Source organism: Bufo bufo, chromosome 5 (assembly GCF_905171765.1).
Source record: "Bufo bufo chromosome 5, aBufBuf1.1, whole genome shotgun sequence".
Lineage (NCBI taxonomy): Eukaryota > Metazoa > Chordata > Amphibia > Anura > Bufonidae > Bufo > Bufo bufo.
Genome location: NC_053393.1, coordinates 76,699,147 through 76,723,892, shown reverse-complemented (window position 1 = coordinate 76,723,892; position 24,746 = coordinate 76,699,147). Strand labels below are relative to the sequence as shown.

Sequence of the window (24,746 nt, the reverse complement as noted above, 5' to 3'; positions counted from 1 at the left end):
TAGTAGAAAATATCCTCGTCAAGCATTCCCTTCTTCCCATAAAAGAAAATCACCCAATATTCCACGAGTAGGAATATCCCTGGAATCGCCGAATAATCCACACAATGAGTCAACTTAATGCTGGAACAAGACTGATTTACTGGTACACAGAACTCACAATTTATGCAAGCAAAAACTCCTCCTCTGGGCCAGGCTAGACAATTGAGTTTTAGAATACACACAGCTCAATTATCCTAAAACTCCTCCTCTGGGCCAGGCTAGACAATTGAGTTTTACCAATACACACAGCTCAATTATCTGCTGGCCAGATCATTTACAATTCTTAACAATTTCACACAAGTACTTTCTATCCCCATACAAACATAATCTCAACATCCCTGTCCGGTACACGAATACATTCATTCTTGACACTTGGAACCGAACAATATAGTCCTCAAAATAGCAGGGAGAGAATCAAACTGAAGCATATAGGCAATTGCATAAAAGTCCTTCACAATGGCCCCCCTTTTTTCTCCCTGCTCCGGCAACTCGGTTGGACCTTTCCTGGTCCAGTAGGGTTGACGGGTCAGAGCTTTTAGTCCGAGGTAAATCCGTTTGGCGTGACAATCCATCGGCATTCCCGTTTTGCTTGCCTGGGCGATAATGAATCGTAAAGTCATAGGGCTGTAAGGCCAAGCTCCAGCGTAGCAAACGGGCGTTGTCCCCTGAAACCCGGTTAAGCCACACCAAGGGGTTGTGATCGGTGATGAGAGGTGAACGCCCGGCCATAAAGGTAAGGTGTGAGCTTTTTGAGTGCCCATACCAAGGCCAAACACTCTTTTTCAATGGTGGCATAACTGACCTCCCTTGGCAACAGCTTCCGACTCAGGTATGCCACCGGGTGCTCTCCTCCATCCTCCCCGATCTGGCTTAGTACTGCCCCCAGTCCAAACATTGAAGCGTCTGTATGGACAATAAATCTTTTGTTAGGATCTGGGTAACCAACACCGGAGCATTAACCAGAGCAGTCTTTAGTGCTTGGAAAGCCACCTCGCATTCCGGGGACCACAGGACTTGTCGGGGTAGCTTCTTTTTGGTCAAGTCGGTCAGGGGTTTGGCCAGGGCACTATAGTCGGGTACAAAGCGTCTGTAATAGCCGGCTGTGCCTAAGAAAGCCATGACTTGTGTCTTGGTGTGGGGAGTGGGCCAATTGGCAACGGCCTCGATCTAGCCGGCTCCGGCCGTTGCTTACCACATCCTACTCGGTGGCCCAAATATTGTACCTCCGCCATACCCAAGTGACATTTGTCGGGTTTCAGGGTCAGCCCGGCCCCCCTGATCCTATCTAATACTACCCCTACATGCTCTAGGTGCGCTTCCCAGGTATCGCTGTGGATGGCGATGTCATCCAGGTAAGCGCATGCAAAGCTCTGGAGACCCCTAAGTAACTGATCCACCATCCGTTGGAAGGTGGCCGGGGCGTTCTTCATCCCGAACGGCATAACCCGGAATTGGTATAGGCCGAACGGGGTGATGAAGGCCGACTTGGGTATGGCATCTTCTGCTAGGGGAATCTGCCAATATCCCTTGCATAGGTCTATTGTGGTCAGATACTTCCCTGCAGAGATACGGTCAAGCAGCTCGTCCATCCGTGGCATCGGATAGGCGTCTGTAACTGTCTTGTCATTGAGGCGCCGGTAATCTACACAGAAGCGGGTTGTCCCATCCTTCTTTGGCACTAAGACTACCGGCGAGGCCCAAGGACTTTCTGAGGGTTCGATTACGCCTAGCCGAAGCATCTCATCTATCTCCTTCCGCATCCCTTCCCGGACTGCTTCGGGGATACGGTAGGGAGGCTGTCTCAGGGGTGCCTGTCCTGGAGTCTCTACCTTGTGTATGGCTAGGAGTGTGTATCCAGGCTCCTGAGAGAATGTGGCCTGTTTTGTTTCTAGTAAGCGGACAGCTTGATCCCGCTCTTGCGGCTCCAGCTGTTCACCTAGCTGGACTTTCTTTATCTGGGTCATCCCTTCGTTACTGCCCAATAGGTCGGGAAGGGGGTAGGGTCTCTGTGTCTTCTCCTGCTGGTGCACAGATAGCGGCTACCTCCTCTGCCCGTTCCTGATAGGCCTTGAGCATGTTGATGTGAAAGGTTCGTTTCACATCATCATCCTCGCAGCTGGCTATCGTGTAGGTAGTGTCGCATATCTGTCCTATAACTTTATAGGGGCCCTGCCAGGCGGCCTGGAGCTTGTCTGTTCGGACCGGCCTTAATACCATGACCTTTTGGCCTATCTGAAAGCTCCGGTGCCTAGCCCGTCGGTCATACCATACCCTCTGGCGCTGTTGGGCCGCCCGGAGTTCTCTCGCACTGTCTGGGCTAATTCCTCCTTGCGGTCCCTCAGCTCCAGGACATAAGGTACAAACCGGGGTCCCCTCAATCTCTGTCTCCCCTCCCAGTGATCCTTGATGAGATCTAAGGGCCCCCTCACCCGCCTCCCATAGAGAAGTTCGAAGGGTGAGAATCCGGTCGATTCCTGCGGTACCTCTCGGTAGGAAAGAGAAGGTGTGGCAGGAATCGCTCCCAATCCTTGTATGCCCCCGTGAACGACTTCAACATTTGCTTTAGCGTTCCGTTGAAGCGCTCGCACAGGCCGTTAGTCTGGGATGGTATGGGGAGCTAGTCAGGGATTTAACTCCACAGGTTTTCCATATCAGCTGGGTTACCTCGGCCGTAAATTGGGTACCTTGGTCGGACAGAACCTCCTGGGAAAGCCTACTCGGGAAAATACTTTAACTAGGGCCTCTGCTACGGTCTCAGCCTGTATGTTAGAGAGAGCTACCGCTTCGGGGGTAACGGGTGGCGTAGTCTACTATGGTGAGTATATACCGCTTGCCGGAACGGCTAGGTTGGGCCAGGGGCCCTATAATGTCCACGGCTACCCTTGTGAACGGTTCTTCAATAATGGCATGGAAACTAGTTTAGCCTTTGGTGGTCTCCCTTTTTACCTATACGTTGGCATACCTCGCACGTTTGACATACGCCCTGACGTCGTCGGACACCCCAGGCCAGAAGAAGTTCTGGGTTATCCGATACCCTGTCTTGCGTATTCCCAAATGGCCTGCCAAGGGTACGTCGTGCCCAATCCTCAATAACTCCTGGCGGTATTTCCGGGGAACTACCAGCTGGCGTTTTTGCTTAGGCCCTGGTGTATTACCCCGGGTCTCGGTGAGCCTGTACAAGCGGCCTTCCTCCCAGATAAATTGCTCCTTCTCTAACCCCCCTTGGCCCCTCCTGGCTTTCTCTCGATACTTTCTGAGGGAAGGGTCTCCGGTCACCTCCCGCCCAAAATCCTCTGGGGTGTCCCAGGGTAGGGGTTCTACAGTCAAGGATAGGTTGGGTTGGCTTACCTGGGTCTCAGTAGGAAGCGGATGGCTCTCGGCAGCGCGACTTTGTGCTCTGGTGGTTACTGCGTGGGCCTCCTGAGCGGGGGTAGAGGCGAACGCCGAAGTCAGGGGGCCAATGTCGTTGCCCAGGATGACTTCAGAAGGTAAGTCTTTCATGACGCCCACATGAACATTGCCAGCTCCCGCACCCCAGTCTAGGGTGTACCTGTGGCAGTAGGAATACGGTATACTGCCCCCCCCTGCCACTCTCACAGCAATTGATTTCCCCGGTTTCTCTGATGCCTTAATAAGGTGTCTTTGTACCAACGTGATGGTTGCCCCACTGTCTCTTAATCCCCGGGCGGTTTTTTCCGTTAACCATGACCAGCTGACAATGGTGTTTCCTGTTGTCCGTAATAACAGATTGTACCATGAGGGCTTCGTAAAGGGTGCCCAATGGTTCTTCCTGACCCAGTTCCTGGGGATCCCAAGCCGAGTCTACACAATGGGCTGCTGCTGGTGGGCGGTACCCAGGTCGAGACCAATTTGACCTGGTGTTGTTGTCCATGGGGCAATTCTGCTTGTAGTGACCCAGCTGTTTGCACCGGAAGCAGCGTTGTTCATTGTCCTCCTGGCGTGGATAGCGAGGGCTAGATGTCACCGGTCTGTTAGGAGGTTGGTATCTAGCGGCTGGTGGGTGTGAGGGCACCGTTGGTCGTGGAGGTTGTACCCGTGGTGTGACCGGGTTCGTCTGGCGAGTATCCGCATATTCATCCGCCAACTTAGCGGCCTCTGGTAGAGTCATGGGCCTGCGATCTCTCACCCAGTCTTTGACATCCGTCTGGATGTGATTGTAAAATTGTTCCAGGAGCATTAGTTGTAAAATGTCCTCTGCGGAGGTGGCCTGGCTGCTGTTGACCCAGTTAGAGGCCGACAGGGATAACTGGCATGCCCATTCCACGTAAGAGTCTTTCGTGGTTTTGCGTGAGTCCCTGAACTTTTGTCGGTAGGACTCTGGGGTTACTGCATAACGAGCCAGGAGCACTTCTTTAACCCTGGCGTAGCTATGGATCTCCTGCTCTGGCACGGTCCGGAAAGCATCAGAAGCTTTGCCTGACAGTTTGCCTGACAATATTGCGACCCACTCTCCTCTATCTATTCGGTGCAGGTTACATTGTCGCTCAAAATCTGCCAGGTAATTATCAATGTCACAGTCTTTTTCATCAAAAGCTTTAAAAGCGCTAAACGGAATCTTCCTTGTGTCTGCTGTGCTGTACTCACTGTTTGGAGAATGTGCGGCTGCTCGTTGGACTGCTGCCAATTTTAACTGTAGCTCTGCGTCTCTTATTTGTTTAGCCTCCTCCGCTAACAGGTTCATCACTTTCAGCACCACATCCGCCGTTGGGTTCGGACCGAACCATGCTAGCTTCTCTCTCATTGCCTTGTTGGCTGGCGATTCCTCCTCCTGAATCACTGGTGTCCCCATCTCTTGTACTGCTGGCGTTGCTGCAACCAAGTTCTCCTGGTCTAGCTCCATTAATTTCTGCTATAATGACCCGCTTGGTTTTGTTGCTAGCAATCCTTCCACGGACTTCCAGTAGTTCTTTAAGTGTATTTCTTTTAAGCAGGGTGTACCAGCCTTCCATTCACTGTTCCCAGTGTCTGCTTGGAATCCTGGTGTAAAGGAAAGTAGAAGGGAAAATCCCGCTGCTGCCAACCAATTGTGACGGTAGTAGAAAATATCCTCGTCAAGCATTCCCTTCTTCCCATAAAAGAAAATCACCCAATATTCCACGAGTAGGAATATCCCTGGAATCGCCGAATAATCCACACATGAGTCAACTTAATGCTGGAACAAGACTGATTTACTGGTACACAGAACTCACAATTTATGCAGCAAAAACTCCTCCTCTGGGCCAGGCTAGACAATTGAGTTTTAAGAATACACACAGCTCAATTATCCTAAAACTCCTCCTCTGGGCCAGGCTAGACAATTGAGTTTTACCAATACACACAGCTCAATTATCTGCTGGCCAGAACATTTACAATTCTTAACAATTTCACACAAGTACTTTCTATCCCACATACAAACATAATCTCAACATCCCTGTCCGGTACACGAATACATTCATTCTTGACACTTGGAACCGAACAATATAGTCCTCAAAATAGCAGGGAGAGAATCAAACTGAAGCATATAGGCAATTGCATAAAAGTCCTTCACAGATGCTGTCCACATTTTTTGTGGACCCGTTGAAATGAATTGGTCCGCATCCTATCCGCAATAAAAAACGGAACGGACACGGAAACAAACAACATTCGTGTGCATGTAGCCTAAGGGCTCATTTACACGAACGTGTGCTTCCCGTTGCCGTATTGCGGACCACATTTGCGGATCTGCAATACACGGGCACCGTTCCGTGTGCATTCCACATCACGGATGCGGACCCATTCACTTCAATGGCTCCGCAAATCCGGAGGTGCGGAACGGAAGCACGGAACAGAACACTATGGAAGCACTACGGAGTGATTTCTGGGGTTCCGCTCCGTGCCTCCGCACTGCAAAAAGATAGGACTTGCTCTATCTTTTTGCGGAACGGACGGATCGCGGACCCATTCAAGTGAATGGATCTGCGATACCCATGCGGCTGCCCCATGGACAGTGCCCGTACATTGCGGACTACAGCACGGGCTTCACATGATCGTGTGAACTAGCCCTAAGGCCTCATGCACACAACCGTTGTGTGCATCCGTGGCCGTTGTGCCGTTTTCCGTATTTTTTCGCGGACCCATTGACTTTCAATGGGTCCGTGGAAAAATCGGAAAATGCACCGTTTTGCAGCCGCATCCGTGATCCGTGTTTCCTGTCCGTCAAAAAAATAAGACCTGTCCTATTTTTTTGACGGACAACGGTTCACGGACCTATTCAAGTCAATGGGTCCGTGAAAGAACACGGATGCACACAAGATTGGCATCTGCGTCCGTGATCCGTGGCCGTAGGTTACTTTTTATACAGACGGATCCGAAGATCCTTCTGCATAAAAGCTTTTTCAGAGATGAGTTTTCACTTCGTGAAAACTCATATCCGACAGTATATTCTAACACAGAGGCGTTCCCATAGTGATGGGGACGCTTCTTGTTAGAATATACTACGAACTGTGTACATGACACTGCCCCCCACGTTCATAGCTGATTGCGGCATCTGACATTTATATTACAGTGAAAAATGGAAGAAAATAAAAAAATCATACTTATCCATTTGATGCGAAGAGCTGTCCGCCGCTACCTTGATTGAAGATCTAGCGCAAAATCGTCACCACGCACAAGATTTTGTGCGGGATCTTCAATCAAGACAGTGGCGGACGGCTCTTCACGATGTTTTTTGCCGTCATTCAGGGAAAATCGATTAGTTGCCATGAAGTACTGGGAAATTCGACTTCGCGGCAAATCGGATTTTCCCTGAAATTTTAATCAAAGTCCACTTTGTGGACTTTGATTTGCTCAACACTAGTCTCTATCATTAGACAACTCATATTTGGGGAAGAGGTTGATCAGACAGATCGTTTCACACTCATATTATCAATTCCCTGATATAAGTGGTGTCCTAGGTATCTCACAGCTACTCACCTCCTCTACTATATAGTCATTTACCCGAGTCACCCATATAACTGGGGACAGAGGTAAGTTGCAGCCTCCGAGATTCAGACTTTGTTAGGGTGAATTCACACGTGACAGATTCTTGTTACAGAAATTTCATGTGAATTGGGCTTTCAGAAATCCAACTCCATTCAGGTTGAACTGATTTTCAGTTGCACAAATTTTTGCAACCACAATCTGCTGTGTGTGAAGGTATCATTACTCTTCATGAGAGCTACAAGCCTTTGCAATCCTCGGGCTCACTACTGGGGGTCCCTTAAAGTATATGTTTTTGTCTTGACGCCAGTTGCAGGGAAGCAACAAGGGCACAGGGCCCCTTTTAGTGATGGTGGTTGGTACCCAGGGTAGGAATGCCAGAGTGGTGTAGGGTGGCCTAATGTCCCTGAATGATGTTGCACTTGTCACGATGCTCCTACATGGATACACTGGAACCCCAAGCGTGGCCATCCTATGCAGAAAAAAGGGTAGTTGAATGGTGGAGTGAAGAAATAAATTGAGTCCAGACCTTGTGATGAACTTGATAACAGCTTTACTTGAATAAACTTTCATCAGAGAAACAATCTTCCAACTTTGTCTTGGTCACCAGCAGGCTTTGGCATCAATTCTGGCAGGCAAACACAGTCGGCTCTGCTACATCTGTTGCTCTCTGGATCTGCTGTGCAAACAGGATTAAATGGGAAGCTTTCCTTTCTGCTATACTTTACTTTCCGTAGTCTGGTCTGTCTCTGTCTTTATCCAGAGGAGCTTTCTCTCCATGGCTTCTGAGGCTTGTAGCTTTGGCCTCAATATCCAGCAGAGCTGAAGGTGCTCTAGCTGGCTTAGGCAGGGCTCACCCAGGAGGGACGAGCTCCTGCAGCACAACCTCCCTTGGCAGGAGGTAGGCTCCAAACTGACTTTCACTAACTAAACTCCTCCCTCTAAAAAGAGGGCTAGACTGGAAAGAAGGGCTCCATTCTAGACAAGGTAGCTCTGCCATTGTTACCGCCATCTGCTGGTGAACCAGGCACATTACACATAAACGGTTACAAAATCAGAAATAACAATACACATTTTGCAGAATCTCGAAATCAATACATATGATGACATTATATTAACCATAAGAGATAGTGGAGAGGTGTAAGAGGTGGTAATGCACCTCTGGGGCGTTACACCTTCACCTTTCACACAGCATGCTCTAGTGCAGGGGTGCACAACCTTTTTTGGTCTGAGGGCCGCATTGTCACATCACTCTATTTGAAGGGGTCGCAAATAAAATAAAAATGTTGATTGGTGCCCATTTGCATCGGTCTATTACACAGGCCAATGTAAAGTGACTGGGGAGGAATGATCGCTATCACAGTCATTCCTCCTTCATTTAGTTACATTGACTATCAGTAGCACATCCCTGATTACACAGAGAGATGTGCGGCACGATTATACCGGCCAGTTATCATAAATGAGTGTCCCTATGAAGACTTGTTCCCAGAAATAGACCTGATTATCTCACAGTGTATTAGGGGCTTAAAGGGATTTCCCAGTAAAAATGAGTATTTAACAAGCATGGCATGCATGGCCCCTGAAACCGAAGAGTTATACTTACCTGCTCCCGGCGCTGTTTTTCCTTGGCAGTGCACGACTATAGTCACATGCACCTCTCCAGCCAATCACTGGCTTTAGCGGTGATGTGGCCACAAGCAGAGTGACATTGCTGAAGCCAGTCATTGACTGGAGCGGTGTATGTGACCATGGCCATGCACTGACAGGTGTGAAAGTGAATTAGTTCCCTATTTTGTGTCGGTCGTTTTGTTATATAATATGTATAGTTTCATGTGAATGAGGCGATAATAGCGTATTATTTTTTATCTTTTTAAAGTTAATTTTTAATATATTTCTGCTACAAATAATATCCCCCAAGAGGTAATAAAAAGACCTTTGGCGGACGCTGACACTTTTTGTTAATTTTTCACTTTCCTTTTTATTTTTTATATTTATTTGCATTTTATTAATATATATATATTTTTTTTGTATAATTGCTTTATTACTTCTTATTTAAATATATTTTTGCCACATAATATGTCCCACAAGAGGTCATAAAAAGACTGTTGGGGGACAATGAAAACTCTTGTATTTTGCAATAATTTTTTATTTTATTTGTATTTTATTTAATTTTCTTAACTTTTTTTTTTTTACTTTTTCTATAATTTTTGTAACTATTTTGTAGGAAGGTACAAGGGGTCGTCATTGATGGTAGGTATGTGTCACCGAGGTTCCTGGCCTCAGTGAAGTAAGAGCCGGTATTTTCATGTGTCAGCGGCAGCTAATGCTGATAGACACTTTTGCTATTTAGTATGGCTGTAAATAGCTGATTCGGGATGGCTCTTATTGGGAGTAGTCAAAGTGCTGGGTGGGTAACTACTCCCCACGTTCCAGGCCCGGTTTTGACAGCACCTGGCTATCCTTAAAAAGGCAGCTGGGCTCAGCAGCAGAGAACGGACTGTGTGTTGTGATCTGAGCCCTGTGCTGGGCTGAAAAGCTGAGACCCATGTGTTGGGAGAGCAGGCCATCTAAAGCCTGCATTTAGACTGCCGACAAGGTGACATTTTTTGTTATGCATGAACTTTCTACTTGGTGTGAACAAACACCAACCCTGCAAAGAGTGTTTTTTGTTTGACCTTATGTGTGAATAAACACGGACACTTGAATTACGAACTTGTATTTTGCCTCTGTACTGCACCCGCTTATCCCAACTACCAGAGCGAAACCCCAAAATATTTTTGCCACATAATGTGTCCCCCAAGGGATCATAAAATAAATTTTCTTTTTTATAAATTTCAATTTTTTTGCCACATCATATTTATTAAATTTTTTCTTTTATTTGTGTTTTATTATATTTTTTGTTTTCAATTTTTTTTTTCATTTTTATTTTTTTACTTATTGAAAGACCTTTGGCGACACAGACTTTTTTTTGCACTATTTCCACTGTAACTGGGGCATCCAAAGGAGCCACTGTCTCTGACAGCCAGGCACCCCTCCTGCTCCTGCTACAGTGCGGGAGCAGAAGCTGTAGTGCTCTGTGCTGCTGCGCTGCTGGCAGAAACACATCTGATCGCACGATCAGCTGTGTTTCTGTCCAGGTGACGGGGGCCGCAAACCATGGTTCTGGGGGCCGCAGATTATGCACCCCTGCTCTAGTGCAATGGTCTCTAACCTCTACATCTGCTGCAAAACTACAACTCCCAGCATTCCCAGACAACTGGTAAGCAAACCAATTGGCGGTCACTGCTTTGGTGCTTTATTCTGCATAACATACACAATACCCAGGGTCGGACTCTACCATCCTCCGGTGGGCCCAAAAAGTCCAGGAGAAAAAAATAATCTATGTGGCTACCTTTGGAGCCAGTCATTTGCCAAAAGAGTCTATTTCTGCAATTTCAAACCTATTAGACTTTATTCATGATATGGAGGTTGGGCCCTGAGAATCATTTCCTCTGGTGGGCACAAGGAACCCCAGTCCAACATTGACAATACCTATCGACATTTTTACGTATCATGAACCATATGTTCTAGACTGGAGACACAATGTTTATACAATGACATATTATATTCAAGCTGCCAAAAAACACTTTGGTTCCGGTATCTACAGAGATAATTAAGGTAATTGCATCCAGGATGACTTCATATTATTCTCCTGAATATGTCAGTAAATTCATTGCAGAGGCAAAAATTTCCTGGAAATCAGCACGTGGTGCAGTAGGGATGGAGCAGCAGGTCAGGACAAATTGGCGTCATAATATAGGATAGAAGTAAATTATACTGTACTATGACACCGGAGAAGTGCGGGGAATCAGCGAATCTGCCCGCTGCAGTAGAAATCTCATTAAGAGCCATAAAAATTTGCTTCATTCAACAAGGGATCTACAACAAAGGAGGTAAAGCATTTCTAGAAGGTGGCCAAAGAATAACCGGAGGTGGCCTCTTTTAGCACTTTTTGTTACTTTTCTCTAAGTTTTCCATTTGACTCATCCATGAGATCCACCATTTTTCCACTATGGAGCATTTATGTGACAGGTAGTCACAGCTCCGCCTCCTTTAGCAGCGTTACTGAGCAATAAAACTTATTTTCTTCGAAAGGATTCTTCAAGTTTTAGTAAATGTGCATCTGTATCTGCTTAGACTTTGTAATCCACAACACCTTTCATACAAAGTGCCCAACAGCAGACTTGAGGGTCCACGTCATGTCTGCCGGGGTAGCAGATATAGCAGGTTTTTTTTGTTGTTGTAATTTTCCAGAAATAGCAAGAGTCTACTTCATGTGTCTGGTATTGCATCTCATTTCCATTCAATGGAGTATAGCTGAGGTGCAAAACTATAAAAAGCAGTGGACCTGGAACGGCACTGTTTCTGGTTAAAAAAAAAAAAAAAAAAAGAATCTAAAGTTCTTTTATTTCATCCTAGACAAGCCCTTTAAGAAAATACAACTTCAGTGAGAGGTGGAGGGCACCTTTATGGAAAATTAAATACAGATCTCTTGGAAATGATAGGAAGAAACATAAAACACGTGGAACAGAATACAATCAGTGTGAGCTTTTTATGTCCTGACTCCTTTACCGCCGAATCTGGATGTCAGGGAAAGTTCCTCTCAACCCACTTGATGTGGGGGCAACTTTAAGGGATAAAGGGGTTGTCTGGGTGTTCAATACTGGTGACCTATCCTTAGGATAGGTCATCAATATCATATCGGTGGGGTCTGACACCTGGCACCCCTGCTGATCAGCTGTTTGAAGAGGCCATGATGCTCTGACCTTCTCACAGCTCACCGAGCACAGCGCCGTCCATTGGATATCGGCTGTCCTTGATATTGCAGCTCATCCCCATTCACTTGAATGGGACTGAGCCACATCTAGGCCATGTGACCGATGAATTTGATGACACAGGCCCGGTAAGAGGCCATGGCGCTCACCGGAGTGCCATGGTCTCTTCAAACAGCGAGGATTGCAGAAGTCAGACCACGGCCGATCAGATATTGATGACCTAATGATGACATCAATATCAAAATCTTGGAAAAAACCCTTTAACCTCCCTGACGGTATTCCCGAGCGTTCACCTTCTGCCGGCCATCCGGCGATGTCCTCCGCTTGTGTTCTGCCAGATCTCCCTACCTTGCGAAAATTCTATACCGGAAGTGATGCAGCCGCACCGGAAGTGACACGGCCGCACAGGAATCAGCTGGAGGAGGGTGTGCCCGGCGATGCGCAAGCGCACATCCACTGGCTTAGGAAAGAATCGCTGCAGCGCCGAGATAGAAGTACTTTGTGCACCGCGTGTGCGCACATACGGGTATAGAGATTTTGCAGCGCACAAATCATCAGTTGCAGTTCATCCTGATTTGATCTGATGATTTGTGCGCGTGTGCGCACTCAGGGGTAGGGAGATCTGATGCAACATTTTGCGCTGCAAAATCTCTATACCCCTAAGTGCGCACGTGCGGTGCACGAAGTACTTCTATCGCGGCGCTGTAACGATTCCTTCCTAAGCCAGTGGATGTGCCCTTGCGCAGCACCGGGCACACTCTCCTCCAGCTGATTACTGTGTGGCCGCGTCACTTCCGGTATAGACTTTCCGCAAGGTATAGAGATCTGGCAGAACACCGGCCGGCATTTGACTTCTTGGTTCCGTTCCCTGAGAGCAGCAGCTGCGCATGGGAGCGGAACTGGGCGGGAAATTTAAATAAATATAAACATAAAAAGTGACAAACACACATAAAAGAGGTTATACATTGTAATCTGAGAGGATTACACTGTATAACCTCAGATCTGACATTTGATGACTGTACAGTGCCCCTTGCCTGCCATTTTACTGTCATTTGTGCCCATAAAATATTTATGCTAAAAATTGTACCACTTTTGGTACAAAATTCCTGACATAATCATACCGCCAGGGAGGTTAAACGCTATTGCATAGGTCAATCTTATACTTGACCCTCACTCAGGCTACAAACTGAGCACAACACCTAACCAAAATAGTCACACTCAGGAACACTAATGCTGCCACCACTTACATATGGGTGGTAAGTCCCAACATCTCACACACAAGGTACTCACACTCAAGGTACTCTAGCAGTCAACGGGTCTCAGGGAGAAGCTTCAATGGATACATAGTAAATACACAAAATAACAGCCTAAATAAACAACACATACAGGGCCGTTTCTAGGGGCGGGCGGGCGGGACGGGCGGCCGCCCGGGGCGCTGAAAGAAGGAGGGCGCCGGCAGGGGCGCCCTCTTGTCGTTTCTCTGCCGTGCGCCCTGTGTGGTGTAAAAAAAAATAAAAATAAAAATAAAAAATTGGGTTCTATATAATTGCCGGCCGGCGGCGCCCCTCATGCTGCGCCTCCTGAGCGCTTGCCGCTCCTCTAAAGAATCTCCTGCCTGCTGTCTCTGCTCATGTTAATGTAGCGTGGCCGAGCTCTGTTCGGTCCGCGGTACAGGAGCATTTGTTTCCTGTACCCGGCCGGACTGACAGGAAGTGCTCACTTAGTGTGCGCTTCCTTTCAGTCCGGCCGGGTACAGGAAACAAAAGCTCCTGTACCGCGGACCGAACAGAGCTCGGCCACGCTACACTAGAGGTGACAGAATGGAAATGAGTGACAAGGGGGGGGGGGGGGTGGAAATGAGTGACAAGGGGGGGGGGGTGGAAATGAGTGACAAGGGGGGGTGGAAATGAGTGACAAGGAGGGGGGTTGGAAAGAGTGACAAGGAGGGGGGTTGGAAAGAGTGACAAGGGGGGGTGGGAATGAGTGACAAGGGGGGGGGGGGGGAAATGAGTGACAAGGGGTGGGTGGGAATGAGTGACAAGGGTGGGTGGGAATGAGTGACAAGGGGGGGTGGAAATGAGTGACAAGGGGGGGGGGTGGAAATGAGTGACAAGGGGGGGGTGGGAATGAGTGACAAGGGGGGGTGGGAATGGAAATGAGTGACAAGGGGGGGGGGGGGTGGAAATGAGTGACAAGGGGGGGGGGTGGAAATGAGTGACAAGGGGGGGGAATGAGTGACAAGGGGGGGGGGGAATGAGTGACAAGGGGGGGTGGGGATGGAAATAAGTGACAAGGGGGGGGGATGGAAATGAGTGACAAGGGGGGGATGGAAATGAGTGACAAGGGGGGGGACATTAATTACAATGGAGGGGGCACTGTGGGAGACATGGAAATGGGGGCCCCTGTCACTGTGGGGGACATTAAGTTTAATAAGGATCACTATGGACATTATTTAGAATGGAGGCTGCTGTGGGTGTCATTAAACTGTATAATGTCTGATAGGCCTAGTCCTGAGTTATATTACCCTGCCCTGTATAATAATGTACCCATCCCTGATACCCCTTAGTTATATTACCCCGCTGGGGGTATCAGGGTACATTATTATACAGGGCAGGGTAATATAACTCAGGACTAGGCCTATCAGACATTATACAGTTTAATGACACCCACAGCAGCCTCCATTCTAAATAATGTCCATAGTGATCCTTATTAAAAATAATGTCCCCCCACAGGCAGGCTCTGCGGGCGGCGGCGCGTGACGTACAGTAGTGAGGTGAGCTCCGCCGCCCGCACTGCCTGCCTGTTACCGCCCGCCCGGAGCAGTGCTGAGAAAGAAGCCTGCTGTGAGTGAGAGCCTGAGTCTGTGGGACAGTGGGTCACTGGGTGCGTCACTGTGACCGTCCGTGCAATGTGGTTACACATTTTTTACAATGGGGAGACACTTATTTCATCGAGCAGTTTTGAGGGGGGGGGGGGGGGGGGAGTTTTTTTGACACTCGCCCTGAGAGAAATTTTACCTAGAAACTGCACTGAACACATACAACATGCACAAACAGTAACAAAACTAAAAATGAGGGGAGAAAAAAAGAGTCGAATATTTAGCAATTCTGTGTCCTTTTTCTCCTCCCAGTGTCCCCAAATAGTGTGATTTCATGTGGACCAGACCACCATTTGTACACTGTCAGGCATGACTATGATCGTCCTTCTTCTTGGGTCAGACCACTGGAAAGGATCTTTATTATGTTGGCCTTAGCATACCTGAAAGCCACCTCGCTTTTTCCACCAGCAGATGTGACACCAGGTCATGCCGAACCAGGACCAGATACCATAACAGTCATTCATTTACAGACCATATTAGCTCTTGATCAGACACACAGCAAACATAAACTATGTAATCATTAGTGTTGAGCGCGAATATTCGAAAAGCACATTTTTATCGCAAATATTTAGAATATAGTGCTATATATTCGTAATAACGTATATTCGTGTTTTTTGGTTTTTTTTAAACACCGTACACATCAGGTGATCATCCCTCCCTTCTTCTAGGTTGTGGGCCAATGAGAAGGCTTTGTCACAGCTTAGCAACATCCCTACCAAACCAATAGAATAGTTGCCTGCCCCTTACTATACAAGTTGCACGTATTGCGAAAAAATATGCGCATCATTCATTGCCGAAAATTCACAAGCGCAAACATATTGGAGCACTCTATCTGCATATAAAGCTATTCTAATGTTCTGCCGTGTCAACCATTTTCTCCAGTCTCAGGAAACTTATACCAGCTTGAAAAATGTAGCATAAGTGACCTACGTCGATATTTCGCGTGCATTACGCGAATGATACATTGCCGATTTTCGCAATCACCTGGGACCCCCGCTGATCAGCTGTTTGAGAAGGCGCTGAAGCTCCTGTGAGCGCTGGTGCCTTCTCAAACAGCTGAAAAGCAGGGGGCCCGGATGTCGGACCTCCACCAATTACAGGGGCGTAGCTATAGGGGGTGCAGAGTTAGCAGTTGCTACCAGGCCCAGGAGCCTGAGGGGGCCCAAAGACCCTTATGCCATATAAGAGGACACTGCTATTATAGAAAGCGCATGCTGGTCAAGTTACACCTCTGGCTGGAGGGAAGGGGTTAGGTCAAGAATTTGGCATAAGGGGGGGGGGGGGTGCCGTTTCAGTTTTTGCCTCAGGCAGTACGAAGGCTATGTGCTTCCCTGCCCCTGGCCACTGAGGGAAGGGGGGCCCAAGCTAAACTCTTGCACCAGGGCCGATGAGCCTTTAGCTACGCCCCTGGCCGATAAGATACCGATGATCTATCCCGGGGATAGGTCATCAATATTAAAATCTCGGTAAACCCCTTTAAAGAAGACCTTTCACGGGTTCTGACATTCCAATATAAATTCCTGGCACTGTAGGGCATGTTTGCTAGATGTCAATCGCTAATTTTTGTACTGATCCACTGCTCCGTTTCCCCCGCTGTGCCCCCCGTTCTGTTTTGCGCCCTGTATGCTTATCAATAGCATCGGTACAGAGAGGAGGAGACGGACATGTTTCTCGGGGGCGTCTCCTTCTCCCCGGCTGTGAGATGTCCAAGTAGAGTGCGTCACAGCCATTGAGAAAAAACACCTCACTGTCTCCCTGGCTGTGACGCTCTCCGCTGCGATTGGACATCTCACAGCCGGGGAGAAGGAGACGCCCCCGAGAAACATGTCCGTCTCCTCCTCCCTGTACCGATGCTATTGATAAGCATACAGGGCGGCAAAACAGAACGGGGGGCACAGCGCTGCAACAGAGGAGCATATCAGTACAGAAGAAAGCCATTACTTTCAGCTAAAAACAAAAAGGCACGTTGTGAGTTTGTGAAAACGCACTTGGGAGACTCCCAAAATGTATGGAGGACGGTGCTCTGGTCTGATGAGAATAAAATTTAACTTTTCGGCCATGAAAGAAAACGCTATGTCTGGTGCAAACCCAACGCATCACATCACCCAAAGAACACCATCCCCACAGTGAAACATGGTGGTGGCAGCATCATGCTGGGGGGATGGGACTGGGAAACTGGTCAGAGTTGAGGGAAAGATGGATGGTGCTAAATACAGGGATATTCTTGAGCAAAACCTGTACCACTCTGTGCGTGATCTGAGGCTAGGACGGAGGTTCACCTTCCAGCAGGACAATGACCCCAAACACACGGCTAAAGAAACACTTCAGTGGTTTAAGGGGAAATATGTAAATGGCCTAGTCAAAACCCAAATCTCAATCCAATAGAAAATCTGTGGTCAGATTGGCAAACCATCCAACTTGAAGGAGCTGGAGCAGTTTTGCAAGGAGAAATGGGCAAAAATCCCAGTGGTAAGATGTGGCAAGCTCATAGAGACTTATCCAAAGTGACTTGGAGCTGTGATTGCCGCAAAAGGTGGCTCTGCAAAGTATTGACTTTAGGGGGGTGAATAGTTATGCACATTGACTTTTTCTGTTATTTTGTCCTATTTGTTGTTTGCTTCACAATAAAAATTAAAAAAAACATCTTCAAAGTTGTGGGCATGTTCTGTAAATTAAATGATGCAAATCCTCAAACAATCCATGTTAATTCCAGGTTGTGAGGCACCGAAATACGAAAAAAGTCAAGGCGGGTGAATACTTTTGCAAGGCACTGTATGTAAGAACCTAATAAGAAAAAAGTGAACTACAAGTAGCAGAACACGTGAAATGTTTGCTTCAGCTCTATAAAAGCGCAGATTCTCCTTATCACCTCATTTAAGCAAATCCTTGTGCCAAATCTATGTAAAACTGCGAATGTGACAGGGTCAGGTGAAATGTCATACCCTGTAGACTACGGCAATGACTAAACAATGCTGGTAATCCTAGAAGCTCCATATAAAACCTGATCCAGTAATGATACCCAAGACAAGTGTCGCCCAAGGATCTTTCGAGTGTAAAGTCTGTTAGGCGAAAAACCCTAAAGAGACTTTAAAAGGGTTTTCCAGGCCCATGAAATCGATAACCTATCCTCAGGATCGGTCATTAATATCTGATTTGAGAGGATCTTACACCCTACACCCTACACCCCACCGATCAGCTGCTCCATGCAGCCTCTGGCACTGGAACTAGCTCTGTGAATGGAACAGGAAAGCACAGCGCCGTTCCAAGTGTAGTGGGCTTGTTGAGTTATTGCAGCTCTGCACCCCTTTTACTTCAAAGGTAGCAGAGCTGCAGTAACCCAGCACAGCCACTACACATAACTACTGTGAAGGGGCACAAAGGTGGCCATAACTACAGTGAAGGGGCACAAAGGTGGGCATAAGTACTGTGAATGGGCTCAAAGGTGGACATAACTACAGTGAAGGGGCACAAAGGTGGGCATAACTACAGTCAAGGGGCACAAAGGTGGGCGTAACTACTGTGAAGGGGCACAACGGTGGGCATAACTACTGTGAAAGGGCACAACGGTGGGCATAACTACTGTGAAGGGGCACAAAGGTGGACATAACTACTGTGAGGGGGCACAAAGGTGGGTATAACTACTGTGAGGGGGCACAAAGGTGGACATAACTACAGTGAAGGGGCACAAAGGTGGGCATAAGTACTGTGAATGGGCTCAAAGGTGGACATAACTACAGTGAAGGGGCACAAAGGTGGGCATAACTACAGTCAAGGGGCACAAAGGTGGGCGTAACTACTGTGAAGGGGCACAACGGTGGGCATAACTACTGTGAAAGGGCACAACGGTGGGCATAACTACTGTGAAGGGGCACAAAGGTGGACATAACTACTGTGAGGGGGCACAAAGGTGGGTATAACTACTGTGAGGGGGCACAAAGGTGGGCATAACTACTGTGAGGGGGCACAAAGGTGGGCATAACTACTGTGAAGGGGCACAAAGGTATGCATAACTACTGTGAAGGGGCACAAAGGTGGACATAACTACTGTGAGGGGGCATAATGTGGGCAAAACTGCAGTGAGAGGGCACAAAGGTAGGCATTTCTGCTGTAAAGGAGGCACAATGTCGATATTACTACTGTGAGAGGGCACAATGTGGGCATTAGTACTGTGTGGTAGCACTAAGGGGAAATGCCCTAGATTACCCTGTTATACATTGGGGTGGCTCGGTCTTACAGGCCAGCACAGCGCCCCCTCCTAGGTATTTACCAGGTACAGTCACCATCCCTTCCTTATGTGATTATTCTTTTTGCTCTATCATCACAGGGACCTTGTTCCGGATCCAGCGGACATCACGCCAGCGACACCCTGGATGCGGCAGGACCAGTTGGTTCTTTCATTTATCACAAGGAGTATTGGTACCGCCGTGTACCCTATGATAGATTTTGTTAGGTGGGATTCTGGGTGAGTGGAGTTAGAGGAGTGGCTTAGTGTAAAAACTATTCGCTTCGCGCACCGCTGACCTTTTCATTCTTTCTGTAAATTTCAGTGGCAACGGAGGGAGGGGGGTCAGTGTGCTGAACCTTTGCCCCAGATGCTGGAAAGTCTAACTACACCTCTGCTTTGACTAGCTATATCTGAAAGCTGGGTACCAACCAATATGATCACCATTATAGATCTTACAGGTGTTGTCAGCCAGCTGGTCCAGACTTTTGGATTTCTGGATGGCAAAACCTTCTAGTTAAATTGGTTGAGTTGTTACATGTGCACTTGGCAGCTGAAGACATCTGTGTTGGTCCCATGTTCATATGTGTCTGCAGTGTGGAGAATTTATTTTAAATATATACAAATGAGCCTTTAGGAGCAACGGGGGCGTTACTGTTACACCTAGAGGCTCTGCTGTCTCTGCATCTGCCCACCCTCTGCACTTTGATTGACAGGGCCAGGCGGTGTAAAAGTCATCACACCTGGCCCTGTCAATCAAAGTGCAGAGGGTGCGGTAGTTGCAGAGAGAGCAGAGCCTCTAGGTGTAATGGTAACGCCCACGTTGCTCCTAGAGGCTCATTTGCATATATTAAAACATCATTTTTCTCAGCATTTCGGACACATATGAACATGGGACCAACACAGACGCCTTCAGCTGCCAAGTGCACATGTAACAGGTCAGCCGGTGTCATAGGTACAAATCTGCTGACAGATGCCCTTTAAAGGGGTTTTCTGGGAGTTCAGTATTGATGGCCTACCCTACTACCCATGGCCATAAAATGTCTCTGAGACAAGAATAGCGTCTCCATTTCTCCAATCACAGCGGAGTGCATCACAGCCAGGGAGAAAAACAGTTCACCTTCTCCCTGGCTGTGATGCTCTCCGCTGCGATTGAAGCGTGGCACAGCCAGGGAGAAGGAGACACCCCCTGAGAAACCCTGGCACCCCCTCCTCCCTGTACCGATGCTCAGTATTTACATACTGGGAGCGAAAACTGCATGGGGGCACAGCGGGGCAAGCAAGGGGTATTTGAAAAAAAGAACAAGAATGGCAGCATCAGCGGAGTGTACCCGGCAAGTAAAGGTACTTAATTAAACAAAAAAAAAATCCATGAAAGGCCCTCTTTAATTTGCTTTATGTAAACAGCCAGTTACATAGAGGAAGATATATTTACATTGTTCATGATCTCTGTTGTTTTATTACAGAGGACCCGTCACCTCTCCTGATATGTCTGTTTTAGTAACGGCTTGCATTCCCCAAGTAATACGATTTTGGAGCATCTTTTCATATAATTCGATGTTGTTCCATTCCTTTATTATTCCTGCTAGAAGTTTCTGAATTCATTTCCAACTTGGTACGAGTTGGGAGGGCTGAGTTCCTGCATCGTCTGACAGTGACAGCAATGATTGAACAGTGTCCGACTGTACAGAGACATTTCCCCAACTGATAACACCCGGTTGGCAATGCATTCATAAACTTCTGACAGCAATAATAGAGGAATGGCACAACACAGAGTCATAATTATAGATGCTCCAGAATGGTCTTTTAATATAGAATACATTTATGTACTAAAACATTCATGTCAAGAGAGGTGAAGGGTCCTCTTTAAGTACTACATACTGGATGCCACATACTGTACACTATTATCTCCTGATGATGATGAGGAGTGTAAGACACCAATGATGCCCCCCCACTGTCCAGTTGTTATTTAGTCATTTCTAGGAAAGCTGGGTTACAGCTATAATGACTGTTATTACTACTCTTAGGGATGCATCACCCAAATTTCCCATTCTCCTGGCAAATCTGCCAAGTCCTGCAGTGCTACATAACCCTTTCCTGTATCACTGGTTGGGGAAAGCTGGGTGCCCCCCGGTGTTAATGCTGATCACGATGCTAGTCACAGAAACAGGTACAAATACTGTAAGAAATAATCAGTAGAGCAGAATGTTTAATCAGTATAATAACTTATACATACTCATTTTTAGCTTGGCTTTATCTTTTAGATTTTGGTAATTATTGCCTGTGGCAGGTCTGAAACAGGGCCTCCCACTCCCCATCTGCCAGTTATTATATTGGTGTAGTCTTATGTTGCAGAAAGGGCATTGAGGATGTTCAGGAACCGGGGCTCATGTGCAGCTCCTACTTCTGCATTGCCTATCACTATTCCCCTAGCCTGCAGAATTAAAGGGATTTTTCTAGGATCTTCATATTGATGGGAATTTGACTCTCTCGACGCCCTTGCTGATTATCTGTTTGAGGAATCAACAAGATGGTGTCAGGGCCCATAAAATGGTATCAGTGACACTAAGATGGTGTCAAGACCAATAAGATGGTGTCAGGACAACTGAGATGCCATCAGAGCCACTGAGATGGTGCCAGGAACAATATACGAGCTTTGGTGAGCAGCACCTCGGCCTCCTCACAGCTTACCAAGCACAGCACTGTCTGTCTGTTGGATAGTGGCTGTACTTGGTATCAAAGCTCAGCCCCATTCACTTGAATGGGACAGAGCTGCGCCTAGGCCATGTGATCAATGAATGTGATGTCACATGGCCTAGGAAGAACCACCTAACAATGAGAATGAACTGAGATTAGACGGGTATATCATCAAAAATATGGGGGCAAAAAAAAAACTAAAAATACTAAGGTGCAAGTGCAAATGATAAAACACCACATCAATAAATGGTTACAGACTACACCGCAATGTATGGATGTGTAATAGCTCCAATAGATGTATGGGAACATACAACAGCCAAGAGAAAATTAAAGTGCAAGTGCACTGTAGCCATTTTTATCTGTTGTCTCATGTTCTCGTCTATATGTTATTTATTCAATAAAGGATTTATTTTTGATGATATACCCGGCTAATCTCAGTTCATTCTCGTTGTTTGGTGTATCTATGTACACTGAGTGGGCTTTTACTTACTTTTTCCGGGTCTATTTAACATAGTATATCTAATTACCGTTTATGTGTATGTCTATGTTTTGTGTAACCTACTTGTAATGGCCTAGGTAGAAGCCTAAGCTCTCACGGAGCACTGCGGCTTCTTCACACAGCTGATCGGTGAGGGTGCCGGGAGTCAGACCCACTCTGATCTCAAATTTTTACCTATCCTGAGGATAGGCCATCAATATGAAAATTCCAGAAACCCCTTTAACAAATGACATGTCTGTAACTAAGGCTTATGCAGTTATATAAATTGCTATTTCATAGCTATGAGATGGTGTCAGCACCACTGAGATAATGTCAGAACCAATAAGATGGTGTTAGGGCCACTGAGGTGGTGTCAGAACCAATAAGATGCTGTCAGGGTCCATAATATGGTATCAGGGACACTAAGATGGTGTCAAGACCAATAGGATGTTGTGAAGTCCTGTAAGATGGTATCTGAACAACCTTGATTCTGTCAGGACTAATAAGATGGTACCAGGGCTACTGAGATGGTGTCAAGACCAATAAGATGGTGTAAGAACCACTGAGATAGTGTCACAACCAATAATATGGTGTCAGGGTCCATAGGATGATATCTGTGACACTAAAATGGTGTCAAGACCAATAGGATGGCATCAAGACCAGTAAGATGGTGTCAGAACAACTGGGATGCTGTCAGGACAAATAAGATGGCATCAGCACCATTGAGATGGTGTTAGAACTAATAAGATGGCATCAGCACCATTGAGATGTGGTGTTAGGACCACTGAGATGGTGTCAGGAACAATAAGATGGTGTTAGGACCCCAAAGATGGTGTCAAGTAGTTCGTCATCTGTAACTTACAGACTCCTCAGCTGGAAACAGTCCATAATCGGACACGGCTGATGAAGGAATAATTATGTGAATCCTCTAGTGCAGTTATTCCCCACAATTTTACCCCCAAGATTCTCGCCTTCTTGGGGAACCCCTATAACTACCACATGTGTAATGCCCCATAGGTGCATTACCACCTTTTGTACCCTGCTACTATCTCTAATGGACTAGTGTCGTGTCATCTATGTATTTATTTACAGGTCCTATACACTGTGCATATCTCTTTCCTTGTAACTGTTTATGTTCAAGTGTAATATGCCTGGTTCAACAGCAGGTGGCAGCATAAATGGCAGAGCTACCAGTCCAGAGAATGGAGCTTTCCTTTCCATTCTAACACCCCCCCCCCTCTGTGGTGTGTGTGTGTGTGTGTGGGGGGGGAATGTCCCGCTAGCTGCAGGATGGGTGGGGACTATTTCTAGTTAGTGGCAGTTCAGCTTACCCCCTTCTAGGGGAAGGTCTAGCTTACCCCCTTCTAGGGGAAGGAAGCAAGGGCTGGGCACGTCACCGTTTGATGTGCCCACGCCAAACCCTGTCCAAGCCAGCTAGAGCACCTTCAGCTCTGCTGGATATGGAGGCCAAAGCTTGAAGCCTCTGAAGCCAGGAGTAAAGTTTTCCCTGGACAAAGCTAGAAGCCTGTAAACTGTTGGAGAAACATTTATTCAAGTAAAGCTGTTATCAACTTCATCACAAGGTCTGGACTCATCATCCCCTTCATCAACAAAACCCCCTTTTCATTGCTGTGGAGCCAATGCCTAGGGTCCACCGTGACACGTGCACAAGACATAAAGGCTACCTTATACCACTCTGGCATTCCTACACCTGGGTACCATCTACCATATCACTTAAAGGGGCCCTGTGCCCTTGTTGCTTCACTGCAACTGGTGTCACAAAAAACAAGTACTCTTTTTCCTCTTAAAGGGCCCTGGGGGGAGGCGCCCGCTGCACATGCCTACTGCTAAAGGGACAGAAACTGTTGTTGTTGTTGTGTTCTGGGGAACCCCTAACCATGTTTCAAGGAATCCTTTTTGGGAAACACTACTACAGAACATAAAGTAGGAAGCCTCATCAGGCCTTCAATAACACAATAGAACAGACCACACTGTAGGAGGCATATTCTGTACATAATCAATTATCATTATACATACTGAAATGAAAAGCAAAGCGCCTATCATAGGAAAGCAGTGGCTTATAGCATCCTACAATAAAGTGGAGGAGGCAATGCCAGCAAACATGGTCATCTTCTAACAAATCTATGCTGACGTCGGCTTTAAATTCATCATTAAATCTGTAACTGTCAGTATTAAGTTATTAGGCAGACGTAAGGGACAATCCACCTTAAACGTGGACAGAGATGATGGTCAATTATAACACACAATACATGCCAAAAGTCAAATCAATACCAAATAAAATAGCATAAACATATTTTTTTTAAAAAGCTGAATACTGGGTTGTCAGGAACAGGGGAGTTGAACAAGATATGGAGATTTTGTCTAGTCACAGTTCAGGCATTTCCAAAAATCTGCCTCTTTTTACATGATGCGGATCTAGGGGCAGGAAAATGAGATGCTGCTTACCAGGTTCCACATGCCGAGGATAATTGTTCCAGTGCGGACATGACAACACAAGCAACAGCTGTTTGAGTAAAATCGAGCCCATGGTGAATGCATCTTCATGATTCAGATTTTTTGTTGTTAAATAAAATAAAATCACTCCCTGGAAATACAATCTTGAATATCGCCGAGCAAAGCCTTGAGAGCTAGTTCTTGCCG

General features: G+C 46.9%; 1 protein-coding gene across 1 annotated transcript in view; it reads right to left on the bottom strand.

Annotated features, from left to right (window-relative positions):
* Nucleotides 1-24,746, bottom strand: part of LAPTM4B (lysosomal protein transmembrane 4 beta) — a 101,771-nt gene extending 77,025 nt beyond the window's left edge. Inside the window, exon 1 of the mRNA XM_040431254.1 lies at nucleotides 24,552-24,746. Coding sequence (XP_040287188.1) covers nucleotides 24,552-24,650 — 99 coding nt within the window. The 5' untranslated portion in view covers nucleotides 24,651-24,746. The remainder of the gene's footprint in view (nucleotides 1-24,551) is intronic.